We start from the raw sequence: 20752 nt of genomic DNA, 5'->3' as shown, positions 1-20752 counted from the left end.
GCTTCAATATTGCCAAAGAGTGCCTAATGGTCTTTTATTTGTTCTAGGCAACTGGCCTCCACTTTAGACACACTGATAATGTGATTCAGTGGTTGAATGCCATGGGTGAGATTGGATTGCCTAAGGTAATTTATGTGATATTCATAGTTCTGGCTTAGTTCTGGCTGTTTGGCATAACAGTTCTCATTCTACCTGTAAAATTATTCTCAATTGATTCTTTGGTGATCTATCTATCTATCTATCTATCTATCTATCTATATATATATATATATATATATTTTTTTTTAACACTAAAGGATCTCTTCAGTTTGTTTTAGGAAATAGCTTTGTTCTTTTTCTTTTATATTTCTCATCCCTGCTTCACCTCACCCTAGAGAAATTCCCTATGATGTCATTTACTTTTACTACACCAAATTATAAACATTATAATTCAGGGCTTCCCTGGCGGCGCAGTGGTTGAGAGTCCGCCTGCCGATGCAGGGGATACGGGTTCGTGCCTCGGTCCGGGAAGATTCCACATGCTGCAGAGTGGCTGGGCCCGTGAGCCATGGCCACTGAGCCTGCACGTCCAAAAAAAAAAAAAAAAAATTTACATACCATGAGGGAATTCCCTGGTGGTCCAGTGGTTAGGACTCAGCACTTTCACTGTCAGGGCCTGGGTTCAATCCCTGGTTGGGGAACTAAGATCCTGCAAGCTGAGCAATGTGACTCCCCCACAAAATTCAAACAAATTCATATACCATGAAATTCACCATTTTAAAGAGTACAGTTCAGTGGATTTTATTTATTCACAAAGTTGCTACATTCAAGTTTGACTTTAGGAAACATAGGGAAATATTTTAGAAATGTCATCTTCCAGCTTCAGAATAACCAAATTTGTAGGTAATATGAAGGGTTTATTTTATATTTCAAATTGTAGAGGCAGTATAATGAGATTTACTTCTTTTATCTGGTTTTGGAGGTGGCTGTAGGTTTTTTGTTTTTGTTTGACAGCTTTATTGAGGTGTAATTGATTACAGAAAAACCATACATATTTAATGCATACAATTTAATGAGTCTGGAATGATGGCTGTAGTTTTGATATGGGAGTGTGCATCCTTGAGTGTTTTGCTCAAGAGTTTATTTAGTGCTTCTCTTAGTGAAATTGCCATCTCAAGTGTTGGGCTGCACCTTGCAGGCCTACAAGCCTTGTAGTTGCCTGGAGAATGAGGGAAGAGCCCGGAGACAGCAACAGAGACATCACTGGTTTATTAGATAGGGGATCTCAGCTGTCCAAGTCAAGGCTCTGGAGTGACACCCTACCGTGGACGGCAGACAGCAGGCAGAACACGACAGCAGTCTTTGCTACTGGGGGTGGGGATGAGGGGGAGGAGGAGTTTACCAGTTATGGGGGAATTGACGTCAGTTTGGCTCATCAGTTATTTACCAGGGAAAGCAGCAGAGGGGCATGTCCCTCATAGCCCCTTGGGCAGAGTTTTTCCCTTTGATAAGCTATCATAGTGGAGCCATTCTGATCTAAAGATCACTAACATTTACTGATTAGGCTGTATAATTAAGAGGGAATGTCAGCCATATGAGTAGGGTATAGGTGAAGCAGGGACTGGTTGAGCAGGAGATGTACAGAGAGCAAGAGAATAGCCATCTTGGGTGGCCTGATCATACATCTAGCTACCTAGTCCTACCTTGAATCCGTAGAGGCCCTGATACAGTGTCACTGTTAGAGGCATGGACAGCTTTTTTCCCCCCTATCCTCTGACCTAAGAATTCTACTTCTACGAACTTATCCCCACTCCCACCCCACCGGCTCAAAAAAAGAAAGAAAAAATTAGACAAACACAAATAATGTATATGTAAGGCAGCATTGCATATGATAGAAAAAATTGATAGCAAACCACATATTCCTAAACTCAGGGTATTAATTGTGTTACAGCCAGTCAAATACTAGTGCTGCCGTTGAAAAGGATGATGTCAATCTATATATATATATAACCGTGATGTGTTAAGTGAAAAAAAAAAAACAGGCTATGATTATAAGAGACTTGTGTTCTGGCTAAGATGAGATCACTATTTTTGACTAAAAATAAAGTGAGTATTCTTGGGAAAAATCTGCAAGGAGAAATAGTTTTCATTTCTGTGTGATGGGGTTAAAGGGTGGTTTTTATTTTCTTTATACTTTTCTGTGGAGTCTAAAGTTCTGTAACCAAAGAAAGATTAAAAAGAAATGAGATGTGGAGTATCAGAAAGTGGCTGAAACCACTTGGAAATGAGCACTTGGCATTTAGCAGAGTGCTCAGCTCACTGTTGCATACATACCTGTTGAACTGAGTAAATTTAGAGCTAAGTCTTTGCAGAAGACTAGCTTGTGTCCTCTTTTTTTCAGAGCAAAGTTCTGAAGTTCTCTTCCTTGCACTGGTATGTTTGAGAATTAAGCCCCACAAATGTCAGGAAATGCAATACGTCAAGTTCTTACAGCTACTTGGCCTTTCTATGCACCTGTAACTTCCTGTTCCTGTTTTTTATATAGTATGCCCAATGGGCAATAACAATTTAACCTCTTTTGAATGGTACTAAGAGCTTTGTTAATATTTACTATTGCTAATAGTACTGTTACTACAAAATGCCTTTTTAATAATTTAATTTTATTACCTTTTTTATTTACTAACAGTAGTGCATTGTCCTGGACCACAGTCTCAACAAACTGTTGAGGCTATCAGGAACAATAGGATTATTATGGCTATTACCCTTGAAATGTCTGCTCTATATGATTTAAGTCCAGAAGACTTCTGAGTAATGTAGACTAAAGATACTTAGCCTAAAAATGTGTTTTTGCTCATAATATAACATGTGATCGATAACTGACAATAATAGTATTTATTGGGATATCTTCCCTAATCTCTTTATATGGTACATACAAATTATAGAGACTTAATAGGATAATTTTTTGGTTTTTATCCATTTGACTATTATAATTGGTGCTCTTGGCCAACTCCTACATGAAACATTTTGTTGTTTTGATTTTTAAAATTGTTTTTAATCTACTTAATAGTCCTCTGTTTTCTTCAATTATTCTGCCTTCTATATCCTAGTGGCGGGCATTCCTTAAGATGCAATTCTTATTTTAGCTACATTCTCTCATTCTCATGGTTTCAGTTGTTTTGAAGACTCTTTGCTATAAGATAAACACAGTTTCTTCAATTGGTTGCTGGACATTTCCCCTTGGATAGCTTTCTACTAGAGTTTCTCATATGTAAAACTAAACGTACCTTTTCCCCCAAGTGAACCTCCTCTCCTCTGCATAAATGGTACCATGTCATCATGTTCCCAGTCATCCAGTCTCAAAACCTTGGATTTACCTTGGACTCCTAAATGCAGTCATTCCCCAAGCCTTCCTCAGTTATTTGCAATGTCTCTTTTATCTGTTGAAACAACCTCCCAGCCTGCTTTCTCAGCTTCGATCTTTTCACTATTCGGTGTATCCTGTGTCTTGTCTCCAGTTAGATCTTCCTGAGGCTGTTTTTAGCCTTGGCTCCAAACCTAGAACTTCTCTAAAGCCTGAATATCAAGTTCAAACTTGTCTGACTTTCAAGGTCCTCATAATCTGCCTCTATCCTCCCTCCCAACCTTATTTTTTTTCTATTACTTTCTAAAATGTATTCTGTACTGTTTTTGGGAGAGTGACTGACTTTGACCATGATTTTCACCGTTCAGGAGAAGACATTTTAATCTTAGGAAATGAGCATGGAAAGTTTGAAAAATTATCAAAAAAGATGATTTGAAAAATTATCAAAAAAGACCCCCATTTCTCTTGGGGGTGCACAGTTCTTCCTCATCAGGAGCAATAGGTATTGTGGGGGAAAACAAGCATAAAAGCAAGTAATTAAACACAATGTGTTAAGTTCTATAATAGAGTTAGATACAAAGTGCTGTAGTACTCTTCTCACTGTCTTTTATTGCTCATCCAGATTCCTCTAATCGCTTTATAATCCAGTCTGACTTCTCTAATCCAGTGTTACCCCTTTATTCCTCTAAATTACAGATTGAGTTGTATGGTACCACATTACCATGAGAAAAGGTCTTGAAATTCAAGGCTATTCTCCATCTAAACCTACTCTGTTCCTATCCTACCTCATTCGTTAATTCATCAAACATAGAGAGCTCCCTCCATGACCTTGACTCTGGGCTTAGCGTTGAAGATACAGCAATGAACAACATAGACCTAGTCCTTGCCTTCATGTGGCTTATAGTCTATTGGAGGAGTCAGACAGATAATTTCAGCGCACATAGTTGATTAATTGTGGTACATGCTACCAAGGAAAACTCCCCATCTCTCTCATTCCCATATACATCCTCTATTCTACCTACTTTATCTGTGTATCTTTCTACTTCCCCCAAGCATTATAACACATTTTAATATTTTGTAGTTTTTTTCAATGTCTAAATGTAGTGATTTTACACATACTGAAGCACTTAGTAAATGTTCATTATTGAGCTATTATTACTCAATCTAGGCCTGCTAGATAGCAACTAGGAAGACTGCAATCCTTCAGAGAGCCTCATACACTTGCCACTGATTTAAGCTGGACTGGAACTTGAGTTTTGTTTGCCCATGTCTGTGTCTGCAGTAAGTAACTCACTCTCACATACTTAGTAAAATTCAGTGGGTTGACCCAAATAAGTCTTTTCCAAGTAGTGCTTTTCACTGTGTATTGTATCATTTTGTTCCTTACATTACTTATAATGAAATGTCTGTTCACCCTAATGAGGTTATTTGCCGAATGCTGACAATATTTTCTAATTGTCCAAAGTTTTACTTGTATTATTCATGATTGGTGAATGATTAAATGAACTCTAGTGGATGGATGCCTTACTCTACTTCTTTTATTTCTCTTTAGATTTTTTATCCGGAAACTACAGACATCTATGACCGAAAGAACATGCCAAGATGTATCTACTGTATCCATGCACTTAGGTAATGAGATTTTCTTGGTAGAATAAGCAGTATATAGATACAGAGAATAGATTGGTAGTTGCCAGAGGCGGGGATTTGGGAGTAGGCGAAATGGGTGAAGGTGGTCAAAAGGTACAAACTTTCAGTTATGAAATAAATAAGTCCTGGGGATGTAATGTACAGCATGGTGACTACAGCTAATGATACTGTATTATGTATTTGAAAGTGGCTAAGAGAGTAGATCTTAAAAGTTCTCATCACAAGAAAAATAATTTGTAACTGTGTGTGGTGATGGAAGTTAACTGGACTTACTATGGTGATCATATCATTATGCTGTACACCTGAAACTAATATAATATGTCAGTCATATCTCAATTTAAAAAAAAAAGCAGTTTAGGAGTCACATCTGAATTGAGGATGTAGCTTGTTGTCCAGGGTATGATGAAAAAGTTTTTGCATTTGCTTCACAATTTTCAAATAGAATAGAGCACTATTATCTTAACAAAATGGTGAGAAACAGCTGTGTCCTTCTAGGGAGAAAGGATTTATTTATTCCTATAATAACAAAAAATCTTGCTCTAAAAACATAATATAATCTTTCATTATTGATCTAGTGTTTCAGTGAACTATGCATTTCTCTTGAGATGTAGTCCCTTTCTTTTAAATTAAAGTCTCTTAAAAATTCTAAAAACTACATACATTTGAAAACTTATTGTTTCTCATTTTGTTTCAAGCTGATAAACTGATTTACTAGATACACTGTGTCTTGATACTCTTTGGTAGTACAGTTAAATTTTGGCAACATCTTCAAATACCAGCAAATATCAAATGGTTGATTGATAATTTATTAAGTAATCTAGGACCTTGACAAGTCATTTGTTCATTAAATAATTTTATGTCAATGCAAAAATAATAAATAGGAACTGAAACAAGGTATAATTTTATCACAGCTTCGTAGTAAATTTGGAAGATGACTTAATTTCAGGTCCTCAGCTCTTAGAATGAACGAAGCACTAAATTGGAGGGAAGAGGTGATATGTCTGGATGGAGGATGGGATGGGAGAGGTGTAGGTGCTAGTAGTATAGTATTTCAGAGTGGTGCAAATTTACTTGATGGCTGTAGGCCTAAAGCAGATGATAGAAGTAAGTATGAGAAGGGACATGAGGATGAGATTTTTTTCTTGGGCTGCTCTTCTTATATAGCATCCTGTATGTGTACTTAATAAATGTTAATTATATGTATGAATGTATGTATAATATTGACCCACAAGAAACCTATTGTCTCCAGTTTCTGGATCAAATGTTTGCCAGATCCTTGGTATCACTGGAATCAGTGTGAAACCCATAAAAGAGAGAATATAACTGAGGACTAATAGATCTCTTGTGTGGACTAATGAATGCATTAACCTCCTTAGAGGGTTCCCTCACTAGGCTCTCTCCCTTCTGGTCCATCTGCCATGCTGCTGTCAGAGCTATCTTTCCAAAACAGCCCTAATAGTATCAGACGCTTCATAAAATTTTTTTTTTTTTTTTTTGCTGTATGCAGGCCTCTCACTGTTGTGGCCTCTCCCGTTGCGGAGCACAGGCTCCGGACGCGCAGGCTCAGCAGCCATGGCTCACGGGCCCAGCTGCTCTGCGGCATGTGGGATCTTCTCGGACCGGGGCACGAACCCGTGTCCCCTGCATCGGCAGGCGGACTCTCAACCACTGCGCCACCTGGGAAGCCCCATAAAATATTTTGATGCTTCCTTTCTAGCCTCACCTCCAGCCATTCTCTCCTGTGTACCTATGTTCTAGTATTTTCAACAAACAGGCTATGTACTCTTGCCTTTGGTTTTGCTGTTTCCTGTGCCTGAAATGCCTTTTTTTTAAAATTAATTAATTAATTAATTTATTTATTTTTGGCTGCATTGGGTTTTCGTTGCTGTGCGCGGGCTTTCTTTAGTTGCGGCGAGTGGGGGCTACTCTTCGTCGCGGTGCACAGGCTTCTCATTGCGGAGCACGGGCTCTAGGTGCTGGGCTTCAGTAGTTGTGGCATGCGGGCTCTAGAGCGCAGGCTCAGTAGTTGTGGCGCATGGGCTCAGCTGCTCTGCAGCATGTGGGATCTTCATGGACCAGGGCTCGAACCCGTGTCCCCTGCATTGGCAGGCGGATTCTTAACCACTGTGCCACCAGGGAAGCCCTGAAATGCCTTTTCTCCTTGGTTTAACGTATGCTTTTCTCCAGGTGCCACCTCAGAATGCTACCATTAATATGTTCTCTTACTTTTTCCCTCTCTGGCAGAATTAGCTGCTTTCCATCTTTGTGCTCCTTTAGCATTTTATAACATACCTCTTACTTCAAGCATAGTGCTTGTTACATTGTACTCTGGTTACTGTTTGTTCTTACAACTTGCTTTCTTGTGGATTCCTTAGGGACAAGAAGTATTTCCTTTGTTCTTTATCCATGTGTCTTTAGTATCAACACTTAGATGCCTAGCCTATAATCACAATAAATGTGTGTCAAAATTATACATTATAACAAATCTCCCTCTCCCTCCCCCAGCTCAAGGGGGTACTTTCTGTCCTGTAAATGAAAAAGGAAATGGTACTTTGTCAAATGGCTCTTCATGTTTGTCTCTGCTTATCCAATCAAGTTTTAGCTCAGTTCCCACATTCTTGGTGAAGTTTCTCAAATGACCTCAGCTTATTCCTTTTTCTAAACCTCTGGGGTTTTTGTTGTTGTTGTTTTTTTTTGGTTTAGTTTTGTGTGTGTGTGTTTTGTTTTGTTGTTTGTTTGTTATATATTGCTTCTTTCATATCTTTTCTCCCTATTACATTTATTAGCATCTTAGGGACAGAAGTCATGCCTTACTTTTTTTCCCCCTCCAAGGTACATAGCATAACATTGGACAAACAGTGGTAAAATGAGAATTTAAAAAAAATTGTTTAGGAATAGGTGATATATTGGAGAATTTTCAGAATGTAGCAATTTCAGATGCATATGTCTGAGCCAAAATCAGCTTAATTCTGAGTATTGTGATTGGCTTAGTGTTCTGTGAAGTCTGTCTATGTTGATAACCTTGTGAAGGCTGTACCTACAATGGATATCTGAACTTGGCAGGCACAGCAACTAAGCTGGCAGAATTCCTCTCTGCTAGTTCTGTAGCCACTACTCTCTGCAGTGTAACCTGAGTTCCAGGCCCTCAAATTCTCTGAAGAGAGATTGAAGAATTAACTGTGCCTTTCTAATGATGGAGTCAAAATGAGAAAGGGAGGAAGCCTGCTACTGTTTTCCATTTCTGTTCAGTATGCAGTTCGTGCTTAGAAAGTATATACAAAGCAGTGTGTTCTGGTTGGTGATTTATGATTTCTTTCCTCCCTTACAGTGTTTTTCCTGAAGGGTATGTAGGAAGTGTTTGTAACTGCTTGAGCCTGTTCTTTACCTTTACACAACAGTGTTCAAGGCAGGTTCCTCACTTCACTTACCTGTATTGGGTGAGGCACTGTTTCCCTTTTGGATCAACAGTGATAGAGAAGCTTTATCTTCTTGTTTTCTTCCTTCCTGCCATCTTTTTTTCTCCCTCAGTCTTGACTGGCATTATTCCAGAGATAGTTACTGTACTTTAGTCAGACTAAATTACTCTTGTAGATTACATTCCACTCTCAGATAAGACCCTAATTCTCCATTATTTCAAATATATTTGTATACTTCCTTTCCATTTCTGATGCTTTATCTTTCTAAGAACTGATTTGGGGATTAAACTGGCCCGTAATCCTTTATCCTAAGTTCAAAAAAACATGCTGAAAGATCTGAAAAATGAGTTTTGGTTTAGTTCAAACTCCTTTGTTGGCAAGATCTGATCAGTATTAATTGAGATTACTTAGAATGTTTATCTACTTAATATGATTATTCATATGTCTCTCTGCAGAAAAGTAATGTATTTGATTAGGGGTGCTTCCCAAGGCTTGTTGGGGGTGTTTTATAATGCTGTTTACACTGTAAAACTTTCTTTCATAGGTTACTCTACAATTAGTAACAGTAATTGGAATCCAGATAGGCTAACACAACCTCCTTTTCCTCATTGCTATAAAGTATATCTTAGATAGGAAAAAAAAAATAGAAAAAGAAATCTGAGCTCAGTTACAGGCTGACTATTAGGTACCTAACAGCTTATTTGTAAGCAGACATAGGAGACTAGGAACAAAGATTGAAAGTGGTGTTTATTGTTAGGAGTTTTAAGTTTTAGCTGTGAGGTTAAATACTTTGGATGCTGGATAAGAGGATCCAAGTGGCCATTATGATTCTATTTAAAACTCCAGCATATCCTTAAAATATTCCTAATAATTAAAATGAGATAAAAGAAATATGATGCCCATCTGTTTTCTGCTTACCACTCCTCTACTTTTTATAGCAGCTAGTGATATCATTGTAACACCTTTAATTTACTGTTGAAAGACATTAAAAGCTAACTCACTGTTCTTGGGGCTGTGAAAGTGACATGCCCAAGCTTTTGTTAAAGTGTGGCAGCCACTTTCTTGTTTTAAAGTAGGAATAAAAGAGGAAGAAATATCTGGAGAAAAATATTTCTACTAATTTAGGATGCAGATGGAACACTGTGTGGGGAAAGTATATAAGGTAAACCGTGTATAGAAAGTTGTTAGCTGTTTGGCTTTGGAAACTTTATTGAATAGATGTAAAATCTTTGCAGAGAGGAACTTCATGTATTTCCATCTTGAGCATCTTATTCTAAAGAAAAGCCCTTAATCATATACATATGATTTATATTTGCACTTATCTGAGAAAGTGATTAGTTATTGTGGATGTATATATTCTAATGTATTTTTAGAACACTTGATTTTTTTTCTTTTTAGATTATGCATTTGGGTTTATTATATGCAGTTTGGGTTCTGATCAGTTCTGTGAATGCAATATGCATGAGACATATTTGTATTTGGATAATATTGAGGTTTATAGGTTATCTGCAAAAACTGTAGACTGCTCTATTGAGTTTCTGTGATTTATTTCTTAGATATTTTTTTATTTCCTCCCTTATTGATAGGCTGTCAATGTCTTGCTCACGTTAATCCCTGTGGAGTGCCCTTCTGATTTCTTCTTTTTCTTTTTTTTTAAAAATAAATAAATAAATAATTTATTTATTCATGGCTGCGTTGGGTCTTCGTTGCTGTGCTCGGGCTTTCTCTAATTGCATTGAGCCAGGGCTACTCTTCATTGCAGTGCGCGGGCTTCTCATTACGGTGGCTTCCCTTGTTGCGGAGCACGGGCTCTAGGCCTGTGGGTTTCAGTAGTTGTGGCACGTGGGCTCAGTAGTTGTGCCTCGTGGGCTCTAGAGCACAGGCTCAGTAGTTGTGGCTCAAAGGCTTAGTTGCTTCATGGCACGTGGGATCTTCCTGGACCAGGGCTCGAACCCGTGTCTCCTGCATTGGCAGGCAGATTCTTAACCACCGCGCCACCAGGGAAGTCCCCCTTCTGATCTCTTCTAATTTATTGATTCTGACCTGCTAGAGCCTTAGAATCCAGTTGATCTAACTCATGTTACAGATTTCCCCATCCATCTGTGAAATATTGATGAATATTTATTAATATATGCCAGGCTCTGGGTAGGCATTGGTAAATAAGACTTTCATTGTCCCTGCCTTCATGGAGCTTAGAGTGTAGGAGATTTTTATTTAAAGAGTAAAGATTTATAATATATACTTTATTTAAAACTCTTAAAGTACCTGAATTGAACTTTTCCATCAGTAATATGAATTCAGCTTAAGTAAGATTTGCTATCTGAATCTTTTTTATGACTTTTCTAAAATGTCTTGTTACTTAAAACTTACTGATCACAGGAAGGTAAACAGTGAAGAGACTTCACTTATATTCATTATGTTAACATTTATATTAACATCTAATCACACATTGGATTTGTGCTGGAGCTGGGACTTAAACTTGCATCTGCTGGTTCCCAGTCCAGTGCTTTTTGCATTACATTATGTGACTTTTTAAGGACCTACTTGTTATGTAAAACTAAAAAAAGGCTCTGAGGTAAAGTATTGTAACTGCAAAGTGGAATATGGTAGAGTACTGGGAGTCTCTGTGTTCAGAGTGTTTCTGTTCTTTATGCTGATTTTCCCCTTTGAATTTAAAGCAGCAGGGAGGTTCAGCTGGGAGGCCTGACTCTTTTGCATATTATATCTTCTAGTTTGTACCTGTTCAAACTAGGCCTGGCTCCTCAGATTCAAGACCTATATGGAAAGGTTGACTTCACAGGTAAGAAGTTACAAACTTGGCAGGAAGTGCTTGATTTATGTGGAAATAGCCTGGAGAGTCAACAGTGCAAATCTTAAAGACGTATGGCTTTAAAAACACTGTGCCAACAGAGATTTAAAAAAAGCATGAGTAACCTGCTTCTCCTGCTTCTCCTCTTCTTCCACTAAACTTGGAATTTCAAGCTCTGTTCTCTCAGTTATCACATGGGTATGATTGATAATTCTCAGTTTTCTTATATGTAAATTAGAAAGAACATTAGCATATAGTATGTAAAAAATAATATAATACTAACATGTAACATTAAAGGTTCATGTACAGTGAAAAATCTTTATAACAGTCTTGCCCCTTCCCTTCCAGTGAGCACCAGTTGTAGGCAAGGGAAGGGGAGCGAGATGATACAAAGATGACAATTTACAAATTTTAAAACTTTAGCTTATTTGGGTGGGTGTTTGCTATAGTCAGATGCTTGAAGAGATGGGGGCTTGGGGAGAAAAAGAACAATGGTAATATTGGTTAGGGGTAAGATAGATTCAAATCTTTTGAACTGGTGATTATTTTGTAGGCCAGGGAGTTTTAAAAATTGTAAATAAAACTTTTATCTGTGATATTTTTCCTTCCAGGGAAGTTGTTCCCCAGACTTGGGGCAAGGGCCAAACCTTACATGTTGTTTTCTTTATCATTTGGCTTTCTGCCTTAGAAACGAAATTGTGTAATAGTACCTAGTGATTTGGATTGTAAAGACAGATAACTGGCTTGTGATTCACTTCTTGTTCGAGCTGCCTTTAAAGCTGCTCCATTCGTAAGTTCATTATAGGGAATGCCATAAGTAGCAGTTTGGGAGAACTATTTTCAATAGAGCCAGTCTCATGTTATAGTTATTTCTGATGCTCTTGATAATACTGATAATACTGTGTCTATTGAGTGCATGTTATGTACCGGGTATCATGTTAAGTGCTTTCCATATATTATCTTATTTAAATCCTTCTAACAACCCTAAGAGGTAGATGTCATTTTACCCAATACATTTTGTAGTTGAGGAATCTGTTTCCTTCTCTGTGTTATGGAAAGGTGCTTAACTTGCTTGTTTGGGTCTTAATTTTTCCCTGTAGAAGAAGAAATCAACAACATGAAGATTGAACTGGAGAAGTATGGGATCCAGATGCCTGCCTTTAGCAAGATCGGGGGCATTCTGGCTAATGAACTGTCAGTGGATGAAGCCGCATGTAAGAAAAGAGAAATTTTGTGGGTTCAAATGGGGTTGTTGCTACTACTTTTAATGATTAATACTATAATGATGGTCTTAGACATTAGGAATTTTGCTAGCAAGTTTAGGTCAGTAGATATAGATTTAAACACTGCTTTACAGTTATCTATGCTATTGTTATTTGGAAATAAGTGAGTGATTTTGATTAAAATAAAAGCACTAGAAAGTGAATTCTACATTTCATTGCCTTTTGGAGTTTCTTATTTTCTGTTGGTGTTTACATGATGATTAAGGTGAACATTTCCATAACAAATGCTCAAAGGCTCCTTTCAGAGTCTCTTACGAATATTTCCCTGTTAAGATTTCAGATTCAGCATTCCAGACATGGATCACAGGCCGAGCTGTGGGTTTGTGCATCAGAGGAAAAAGACTGGGCTTAAAGATCTGGGGGTCCTCTAACCTCTCCATCTATGAAAAGGAGCCTCTTTCTGTGATAGGGGGTTGCAGTGTTTGAATGTGTAATGTATATCCTTTACTTTGTATAACCTCAGTGTTCTATGTTTTGAAATTTTTTTTTTTTAGTACATGCTGCCGTTATTGCCATTAATGAAGCTATTGACCATAGAATTCCAGCTGACACGTTTGCAGCTTTGAAAAATCCCAATGCCATGCTTGTGAACCTTGAAGAGCCCTTGGCTTCCACTTACCAGGATGTACTTTACCAGGCCAAGCAGGACAAAATGACAAATGCTAAAAACAGGGTAAAAATGGAACATTTGTTCTTTCTGATTTATATTCTTTCACTGTTTGATATGACTCCATTTTAAAAATCAGTTTTATCGAGTTATTAATTTACATATAATAAAATTCAACCATTTAAAGTGTACAGTTTGATGGGTTTTGACAAATGTATATGGATGTGTAACCACCCCAAAAGTTCCCACATCTCCCCTTCGCAGTCAGTCTCTACCTCCTCATACTCCCCACCACTGACCCCAGCAACTACCAGTCTTTTTTCGATCACTTTAGTTTATTTTTTTAGAATTCTATATAAATGAAATGGAGTTACCCAGTATGTAGTCTTTTGGTATTAGATTCTGTTTTGACTTCTACTTCCTTCCTGAGTTTTGTGCAAACCAGTGACGGGCTCTGCGATCTAGTCCCTGGATGTACCTGTTCTGCTCAGGTCTGAGGCAAGGATGCAGACTCATAAGTGAGCAGGGCAGGGTTCACCAGTGCTTCCTTCTCTTGCCTGACTCTGGAAGAACCCCTGGGTTCTGTAAATAACCTCTTGTTATTTACAAGTGGATCTGCTTTTTTTTTTCTTTTTTTTTTTTTGCTCCCATTGTGGAGCACAGGCTCCAGACGCGCAGGCTCAGTGGCCATGGCTCACGGGCCCAGCCGCTCCGCGGCATGTGGGATCTTCCCAGACCGGGGCACGAACCCGTGTCCCCTGCATCGGCAGGCAGACTCTCAACCACTACACCACCAGGGAAGCCCAGATCTACTTTTTATGGGTTTAGTTACAGTTGTGTAGCATTCTGCTCTGTTCTTTATTAAGGATTTTAAGCCACACCCTTACTTGCTGTTGATTCTGTAATGGTGGGGGAGGAGCACAAATATATTTCTGTGGTCTTCTTAGAGACCTGAGCTAATTTAGTTACACTTTCTTACTCATCTTCAGACAGAAAGCTCTGAGAGAGAAAGGGACGTTTATGAGGAGCTGCTCACTCAAGCTGAAATTCAAGGCAATATAAATAAAGTCAACAGTAAGTATGTCCCCACATCAGGCACCTAAAAGAATGTTACAGAATAATGTGGCAGCTGTTGATCTCTTCTTGGACTTATGGCATGGTTTAAGTTTGTTTATTTCAGACATTCATGGATTTGCTTAGGAACTGTTGCTGATTTACTGTCTTTTGTGTTCATACATCTTCTCTTTGGGCTACCATTGTCCTCAGACAGGCCCCCACTCCTCCATCTACTCATCTTTTGTAACTTACAGACTGGATTTTTTTGGCTACAGTTTCACTCTTTCACCCTGTGTTAGACACTTAAATCTGAATAGGGATTTCATTTTCCTGTTTTTATTTATTTATTTATTTTTAAATTAAAAAAAACAATTTATTTTTGGCTGCATTGGGTCTTCATTGCTGCACGTGGGCTTTCTGTAGTTGCAGTGAGCGGGGCTACTCTTTGTTGCGGTGCACGGGCTTCTCATTGTGGTGGCTTCTCTTATTGCAGAGCACGGGCTCTAGGCGCATGGGCTTCAGTAGTTGCAGCACACAGGCTTAGTAGTTGCAGCATGCAGGCCCTAGAGTACATGGGCTTCAGTAGTTGTGGCATGCGGGCTCACTAGTTGTGGCTCGCAGGCTCAGTAGTTGTGGTGCACGGGCTTAGTTGCTCTGCAGCATGTGGGATCTTCCCGGTCCAGGAATCGAACCCGTGTCCCCTGCATTGGCAGGCGGATTCTTAATCACTGCACCACCAGGGAAGTCCCTATTTTCCTATATAGTTTTGTTTTTCTTTTAAAGAGTAATACAAGTTATCCAGAAATAAACAACAAACAAAAAATTAGACCCCATCACCTAGGATAACCACTCTTGATATTTTTAACATATCCTTCAAAACATATATTTAAACAAAAATGAGATTGTACTGTTCATATTGATTTTTGTGTATGTTACACACTTTTGAAAAACTAATTTCTTGAAAGTGTCATTTTCATTTTGTTACTCTTCTTCAAAAGAACCTGCATTAGTTCCTCATTACTTGCTAGACAAAAGGCAGATCCCTAGCCTGGTGAAGTTCTTTATGTAGTATTTTATGCATATAACTCTCTATAGAAACTCATGTGCCTAATTATCTCCCATATTCATTGTGTTTATTTCATGACTCATGAAAAATGGTTATGGAGTTGTTCAGAACTGGGATTTGATCTCTTGCCCTCATATTAATAGCTGTGGGAATTGGGTACGTGTGGCATAGAATCATTATACGAATGATGAGATAATGTATGTAAATTGCCTGGTATTTAGTAAGCATTCAGTAAACAATATTATTATCACTTGTTAATCATGTAATCTCGCCATTGTAATGCCCTCATGCCTCATCTCTTACTTAATCTAAATTATACCCATCATTCAAGATTCAGCTCAGTTCTCACCTCAGTGCCCATCCTAGCTCACAATATACTTGCCTTTCACATCTCCTACAGCATTTATATGCTAAACCACACAATTTTGTTTTTAATTATGTATTGTCTTAATTGCTTGCTTTTTGTTTCTGACATATTTATAAACTTAAAGTTTACTTCTGAGTTCTGCTTCTTTTCAAATCCTCATAATTCCTAGCATAGGGTTAGACTCACCAAAAGAACTAAAAAACCTTGCTTGATTCAACCAGACTTGATCTTATCTTGATCAAGATAATAATAATAGTAATAGTAATCAGTGTCCTCTTTGTTCCTTTGGAGATCCCAATTTCTCACTTGAACTAATACTCTGAATAACTGGAGTGAATTTATAAGATTTTACCAACTCCGTGTGATAGGGAGTTCTAAATCCTGACCAGGAGTCTTTGCATTCTGTTCCATTCTGGCTCATTTAGGATAATAGCATTCTGAACAGAGTGATAGTTCCATTCACGTATGGGTGATTTGTTGTGCTGTATCTGTATGAATACTACTTAAGTCAGCAAGTATAAACCAGAATGCCCTTGTAGTTAGTTCTCTGTGTGAGAAGAAAGTCCAGCACATTTCCTGCTTCATACACCACGTAAAATACTCTTTTATTTACTAAGGGATTTTTTTCTCTACCATGTTGTCTGGGATTTTATAGCCTTATAGCCCTACCTGGCTAATTATATTAGAGTCCATTATAAACTTATAAGGAGAGAAACATGTATATATTTTTAAAGTGTTCCATGCATATTGTTCTCATGTGGTCAGAGGAGCAAAACAGTAAAAATTCCCTCAAATAGCTTTCAGTATAGTGAGGAAGGTAAATAGTCAAATGAATAATTTCAGGGCAACTTGGTTAGAACAATACGGTGAGTAATTTCAAGGCAACCAAAGGTGTGTGAAGTACAGTCATAGAATAAAGAAAAGAATGATGACTTTTCCTCGAGGTTTGTGTCTGAACCTTCACTGGGATTCTTAGGGGTAGGTAAGAAGGTGAGGATAAGGCAGAATTCCCCATAGGGGGACAAGCTTTTCCTAATAGTAGAGAAAGTCTGAGACAAGGGAAAGTTGTATGGTAGGAAGATAGGGGGACTTTAGGTCCTGGGAATCATCTTAATGTAATAATAGATAGATTCTTTCCCTGGGGCTGGAAAAGCCATTCACGCTGCCCCAGAAGAAAGCTGCAGGCCAGACAGTTAAAAATGAGAAAAAGTTTTTATTTTTTGTTAAGTAGGATAAGGAAAATTAGAGTTAGGTAATTAAAGCATAGTGGGAGAAAGTGTTTAAATAATGTTTTAAACTTTATAATATTAGTAAATGTTCATTTAAATATTTACATATTTAAGTAGTAAGTTTACATTTCTGTAATTTACATTACATAATTGACCAGATGCCTTTGCAGATGGATAGTCTGAGATTCTGCATTGCATACGTAGAGGAAACCTGGTTGTTACCTATATTGTTTTTGTTTTCTGTCCCCCACTACTACAAAAACTCCCTGAAGATGGAGATAACCTGTCTGCTTTGTTCATGGCTGTGTTTGCAGCAGGTGCCTGGTCTGTGTTGTTGAAAAATGCTTGTTTAGTTGGCTAATGGCCACATAGACCTGCAGCCATGATTCAAGGAGCTGCTCACCTCCTTCGTGTGGTGATCAGTGAGCTGAATTGCAGGGGAATGTTGGGAAGAAGGAAAGAGTCTCTTAGGAACCTAACCTTTTCATCCTTTCACCTCTTGGTGTTATTTTTTAGTTCTGGTTTGAGACTTTGTTTTCTCTTGCAGTTTTGTTTCTTTATAACAGCTTACATTAATTTTCTTTTTGTTTCTTTACTAATGAAAACAGTTAAAATTGATAAGTACTGCTATGCCCCAAATATTTTGATTTTTAGTATTTTATTATTGACTTTTTTTTTGCTACTTTGGTGGTAAAATCATATGGTCATTCCTGGGTGGGACATGGGAGGGAGAACTCTATATTCTCTTCTAAAATAGGAAAGCTGAAAATAATACAGTAATTATGATTTTCCAGTGGCTGTCATTTCTGAAATCAGAAAATACGATATTTTGACTTTCAACTTAGTAATACTTTATTTATTTTACAATATAAAAGTACTTTCATGTATATGATTTCATTTAATCTTATGAGGAGGGTATCTTTGTTATCATTTTCAAATGAAGGAAAATCTGCATTTTTACTGTTGGATAATAAAGCCCTTGTGTGATGTCAGGTTCTGTGACTAGAAGTAGAGAATATTGAGGCGGTGTAGACAGCCCCTTCCACTCCACGCAGTCAGACCAGCCTTGATGTCTAGGCACTGCTTTGGGCAGAGTACATTCAGGAGACACCAGGATAATGAAGGGATTCAGAATGATGCTGTATAAGAAATGGTTGGAGGAACTAAGGTTCTTTAGTCAGGAGTAGACAGTCACAGGGAAGGGGGTTGGATGTATTAAAGTATCAACTCTAGGTTGGGAGCTTTAACAATTTTTTTAAACAGAATTGTCCAGAGATGTAGTAAATTGCTGTGTGGGATACCTTTTCCTGTATCTAAGTTTAGTCTGGATAATGACTTGGCATTTTAGAGGGAATTTAGGCATGTGTTATTGGTGCCTCTTATATTGCTGCCCATATTGGTGCCAAGCTCTCTGCATCTAGAAGTTTTTAAGTAGGCCTGGGGTGTGGTCCACGAATCTGTTAAATCTGAACAACCTGGGAACCCCTGGACGTGATGACTTTAAGGTTCTCTTCCAACCCCAAAGTCTAATGCTTCTGTGATACTCCAGAATAAAAGCTATCTAATTATATTTCCCTGATCTGGAACTGGGATTGGTTTTCAGGGAGGAAAAAATATTCTATGTTATAATGTTAATATAGTTTTTTCTTAAGCGTTTGCCTTTTTTCCTCCTCAGTGTTTGCTGCGTTAGCAAATATAGACCTGGCTTTGAAGCAGGGATCTGCACTGGCCTTGTTCAAGATTCTGCAGTCACCAGCGCTGGGCCTTCGAGGACTGCAGCAGCAGAATAGTGACTGGTACCTCAAGCAGCTCCTCAGTGATAGACAGCAGAAGAGAGAGGTAAAAGTACCCTGAGTTGCACCTGCAAGAGTTTATATGCATCCTTTTGAATCCCATGCTGTTGTGTCAAGGTATATATGGGGCCTTTTTTTCCCCCTAATATAACTTTTTCTCCTGCAGATGAATTAGGCTGTTTAATATACTCAGGTAAAGTACACATTGTCTTCAGCTCTCTTTTGCTTTTAGAGTTGTAAATCCTCTTTTAAAATAAACATTGCCCTTCCCGGCAAGTGAATCTGACCACCCATTCACTTGAAGTCCCTTAAATCCCCAACTAAAAGCCATTGGGGAGAACCTGAAATTTTTTATTCTTACTTCAGGAATTTCCACTTTTAAAAAACCATACCTGATGAGTTTCCTCTGGCCAACACTGGGAAAGTACTTAATGTGCATGCAGTAAGAGTGGACTGTGTGGGATTGTACTTTATGGTTTTCTGTTTTTAGAACAAATATGAGGGGATTTCTTTTTTTTTTCTTTTTCTAAATAAGGACAAGTATTCATTTTACAAATCCTCAGCATTGGCCAGAGAAAGCAGCATTAATGTGCTAATGATTCTACAAGCATTTTATCTCAGAACATTTTGATGCTCTTTACAAAATATTTTTTTTTAATGTGCTTATATCAGGAGAGTCACTCTACCTGAGATTTGACAAGGGCATTCGGCTCTCACTCAGGCTGCCGCTTTGGCTGTGTGTAGCCTGAAGCTCTCTTGTGCCTGTGGCTCTCTGTCCCTAGTGACCGCTGTTGAGATATGAGAACTACAAGGCCCAGAGGCCTAGGCAGGAGTCATCTTTACCTAAGTGTTCTTTGCTTTTCTCAGGGTGGTCAGGCTGAGGCCCTGCAGAAGGAGGAGCTACAGTCTGGAGTGGATGCCGCAAACACTGCTGCCCAGCAGTATCAGAGAAGTAAGAGTCCTCTCAGCTGCGTGTCCACTGAGATCCTGAGTAGGGGAGGAAAGTGGCTTTGTGTCGTTGAGGGACCTGAGGTTAGATTCTGTCCCTCCTCACCCCACCCCAAGGCTACTAGCTGCAGTCAACTACCAGGTACCTTTGGTAGCAGAAGGGTTCCTCCAGTTTTAAAAGTAGAACTGGAGTCAGCATAGGCTCACTTTGGCTAGTAAGCTCGTGCTTACGTGGTTGGTTAGGGAAACATCTGGAGGAGACAGGACTAGGGGTTGATTGGCAAGATTTGGATGTTGAGAGACAGGAGAGAAGGGTGCTCCTAATATGGGGCAACAGGGGAAGAGGAAGTGTGAGCAGAGGGACAGAAGGTGAAAGATGTATTATGGAACAGTGGGTAGAATAAAATTTTTGTAGATGTTTTAGGCTGAGTTGTGTAAGATAAAGGCTTGGAAAGATTGTGGAAAGCTTTGAATGGCAGCTTAATAAGCTAGTTCTTTGCCAGGCTCCCCCCTGTAGGGGAAGGATGTCTTAGGTAGAGCATAGTGGTGGCAGGCAGGATGATTTGGAGTGGAAAGAAAAAATGGGTGAGGAGAAGAGGAGGCTGCTGTTTAGAGACATTTATTGAGATGTAGTTCACATACCATGCAGTTCACCCTCATACAAAGGAGGCTGTTTTCTAAAGATGAAAGCTCTACTTCAAACGTCATGGCTAATAGCTTATCCACAGAATATAACTTTCTTCTGTGAAAATTGGCATCTGCTTCCCCTCGGGCCTCTCAAAGCCAGCTGCCTTTGTGACCTCCTTGTTTTCTACCCAGGACTGGCAGCAGTGGCAGCGATCAATGCTGCAATCCAGAAGGGTGTTGCCGAGAAGACTGTTATGGAGCTAATGAATCCCGAAGCCCAGCTGCCCCAGGTGTTTCCATTTGCTGCCGATCTTTATCAGAAGGAACTGGCTACCCTGCAGCAACAGAGTCCTGAGGTGAGTTACCTGAACCTGTGCTGTTTGTGAACAAAACAGAGTGGACGTGAATTTAAAATTTAATACCCACTTCTTGGTGTAGTTAGGTAGAGGGGGGTTTTTTTGTTTGTTTTGTTCTACTGGAAACTTAGACTCGTTATGGTTTTATTAAACTTCTGACCTCCCTTGGTATTCCAGAATGTCTTTCCTTACTCTTTCACACCTCGCT

General features: G+C 38.7%; 1 protein-coding gene across 1 annotated transcript in view; it reads left to right on the top strand.

Moving 5' to 3' along the window:
- IQGAP1 (IQ motif containing GTPase activating protein 1) overlaps positions 1-20752 on the top strand; it is a 103248-nt gene that overhangs the window by 37117 nt on the left and 45379 nt on the right. Inside the window, exons 4-12 of the mRNA XM_007470561.1 lie at positions 48-125; positions 4893-4969; positions 11136-11203; positions 12313-12426; positions 12990-13168; positions 14092-14176; positions 18496-18659; positions 19481-19565; positions 20381-20544. Coding sequence (XP_007470623.1) covers positions 48-125; positions 4893-4969; positions 11136-11203; positions 12313-12426; positions 12990-13168; positions 14092-14176; positions 18496-18659; positions 19481-19565; positions 20381-20544 — 1014 coding nt within the window. The remainder of the gene's footprint in view (positions 1-47; positions 126-4892; positions 4970-11135; positions 11204-12312; positions 12427-12989; positions 13169-14091; positions 14177-18495; positions 18660-19480; positions 19566-20380; positions 20545-20752) is intronic.

Source organism: Lipotes vexillifer, unplaced genomic scaffold (assembly GCF_000442215.2).
Source record: "Lipotes vexillifer unplaced genomic scaffold, Lipotes_vexillifer_v1.1 scaffold412, whole genome shotgun sequence".
Taxonomy (NCBI): domain Eukaryota; kingdom Metazoa; phylum Chordata; class Mammalia; order Artiodactyla; family Lipotidae; genus Lipotes; species Lipotes vexillifer.
The sequence above is the reverse complement of the archived record's forward strand: the minus strand, read 5'-3'. Positions and strand labels throughout refer to the sequence as shown.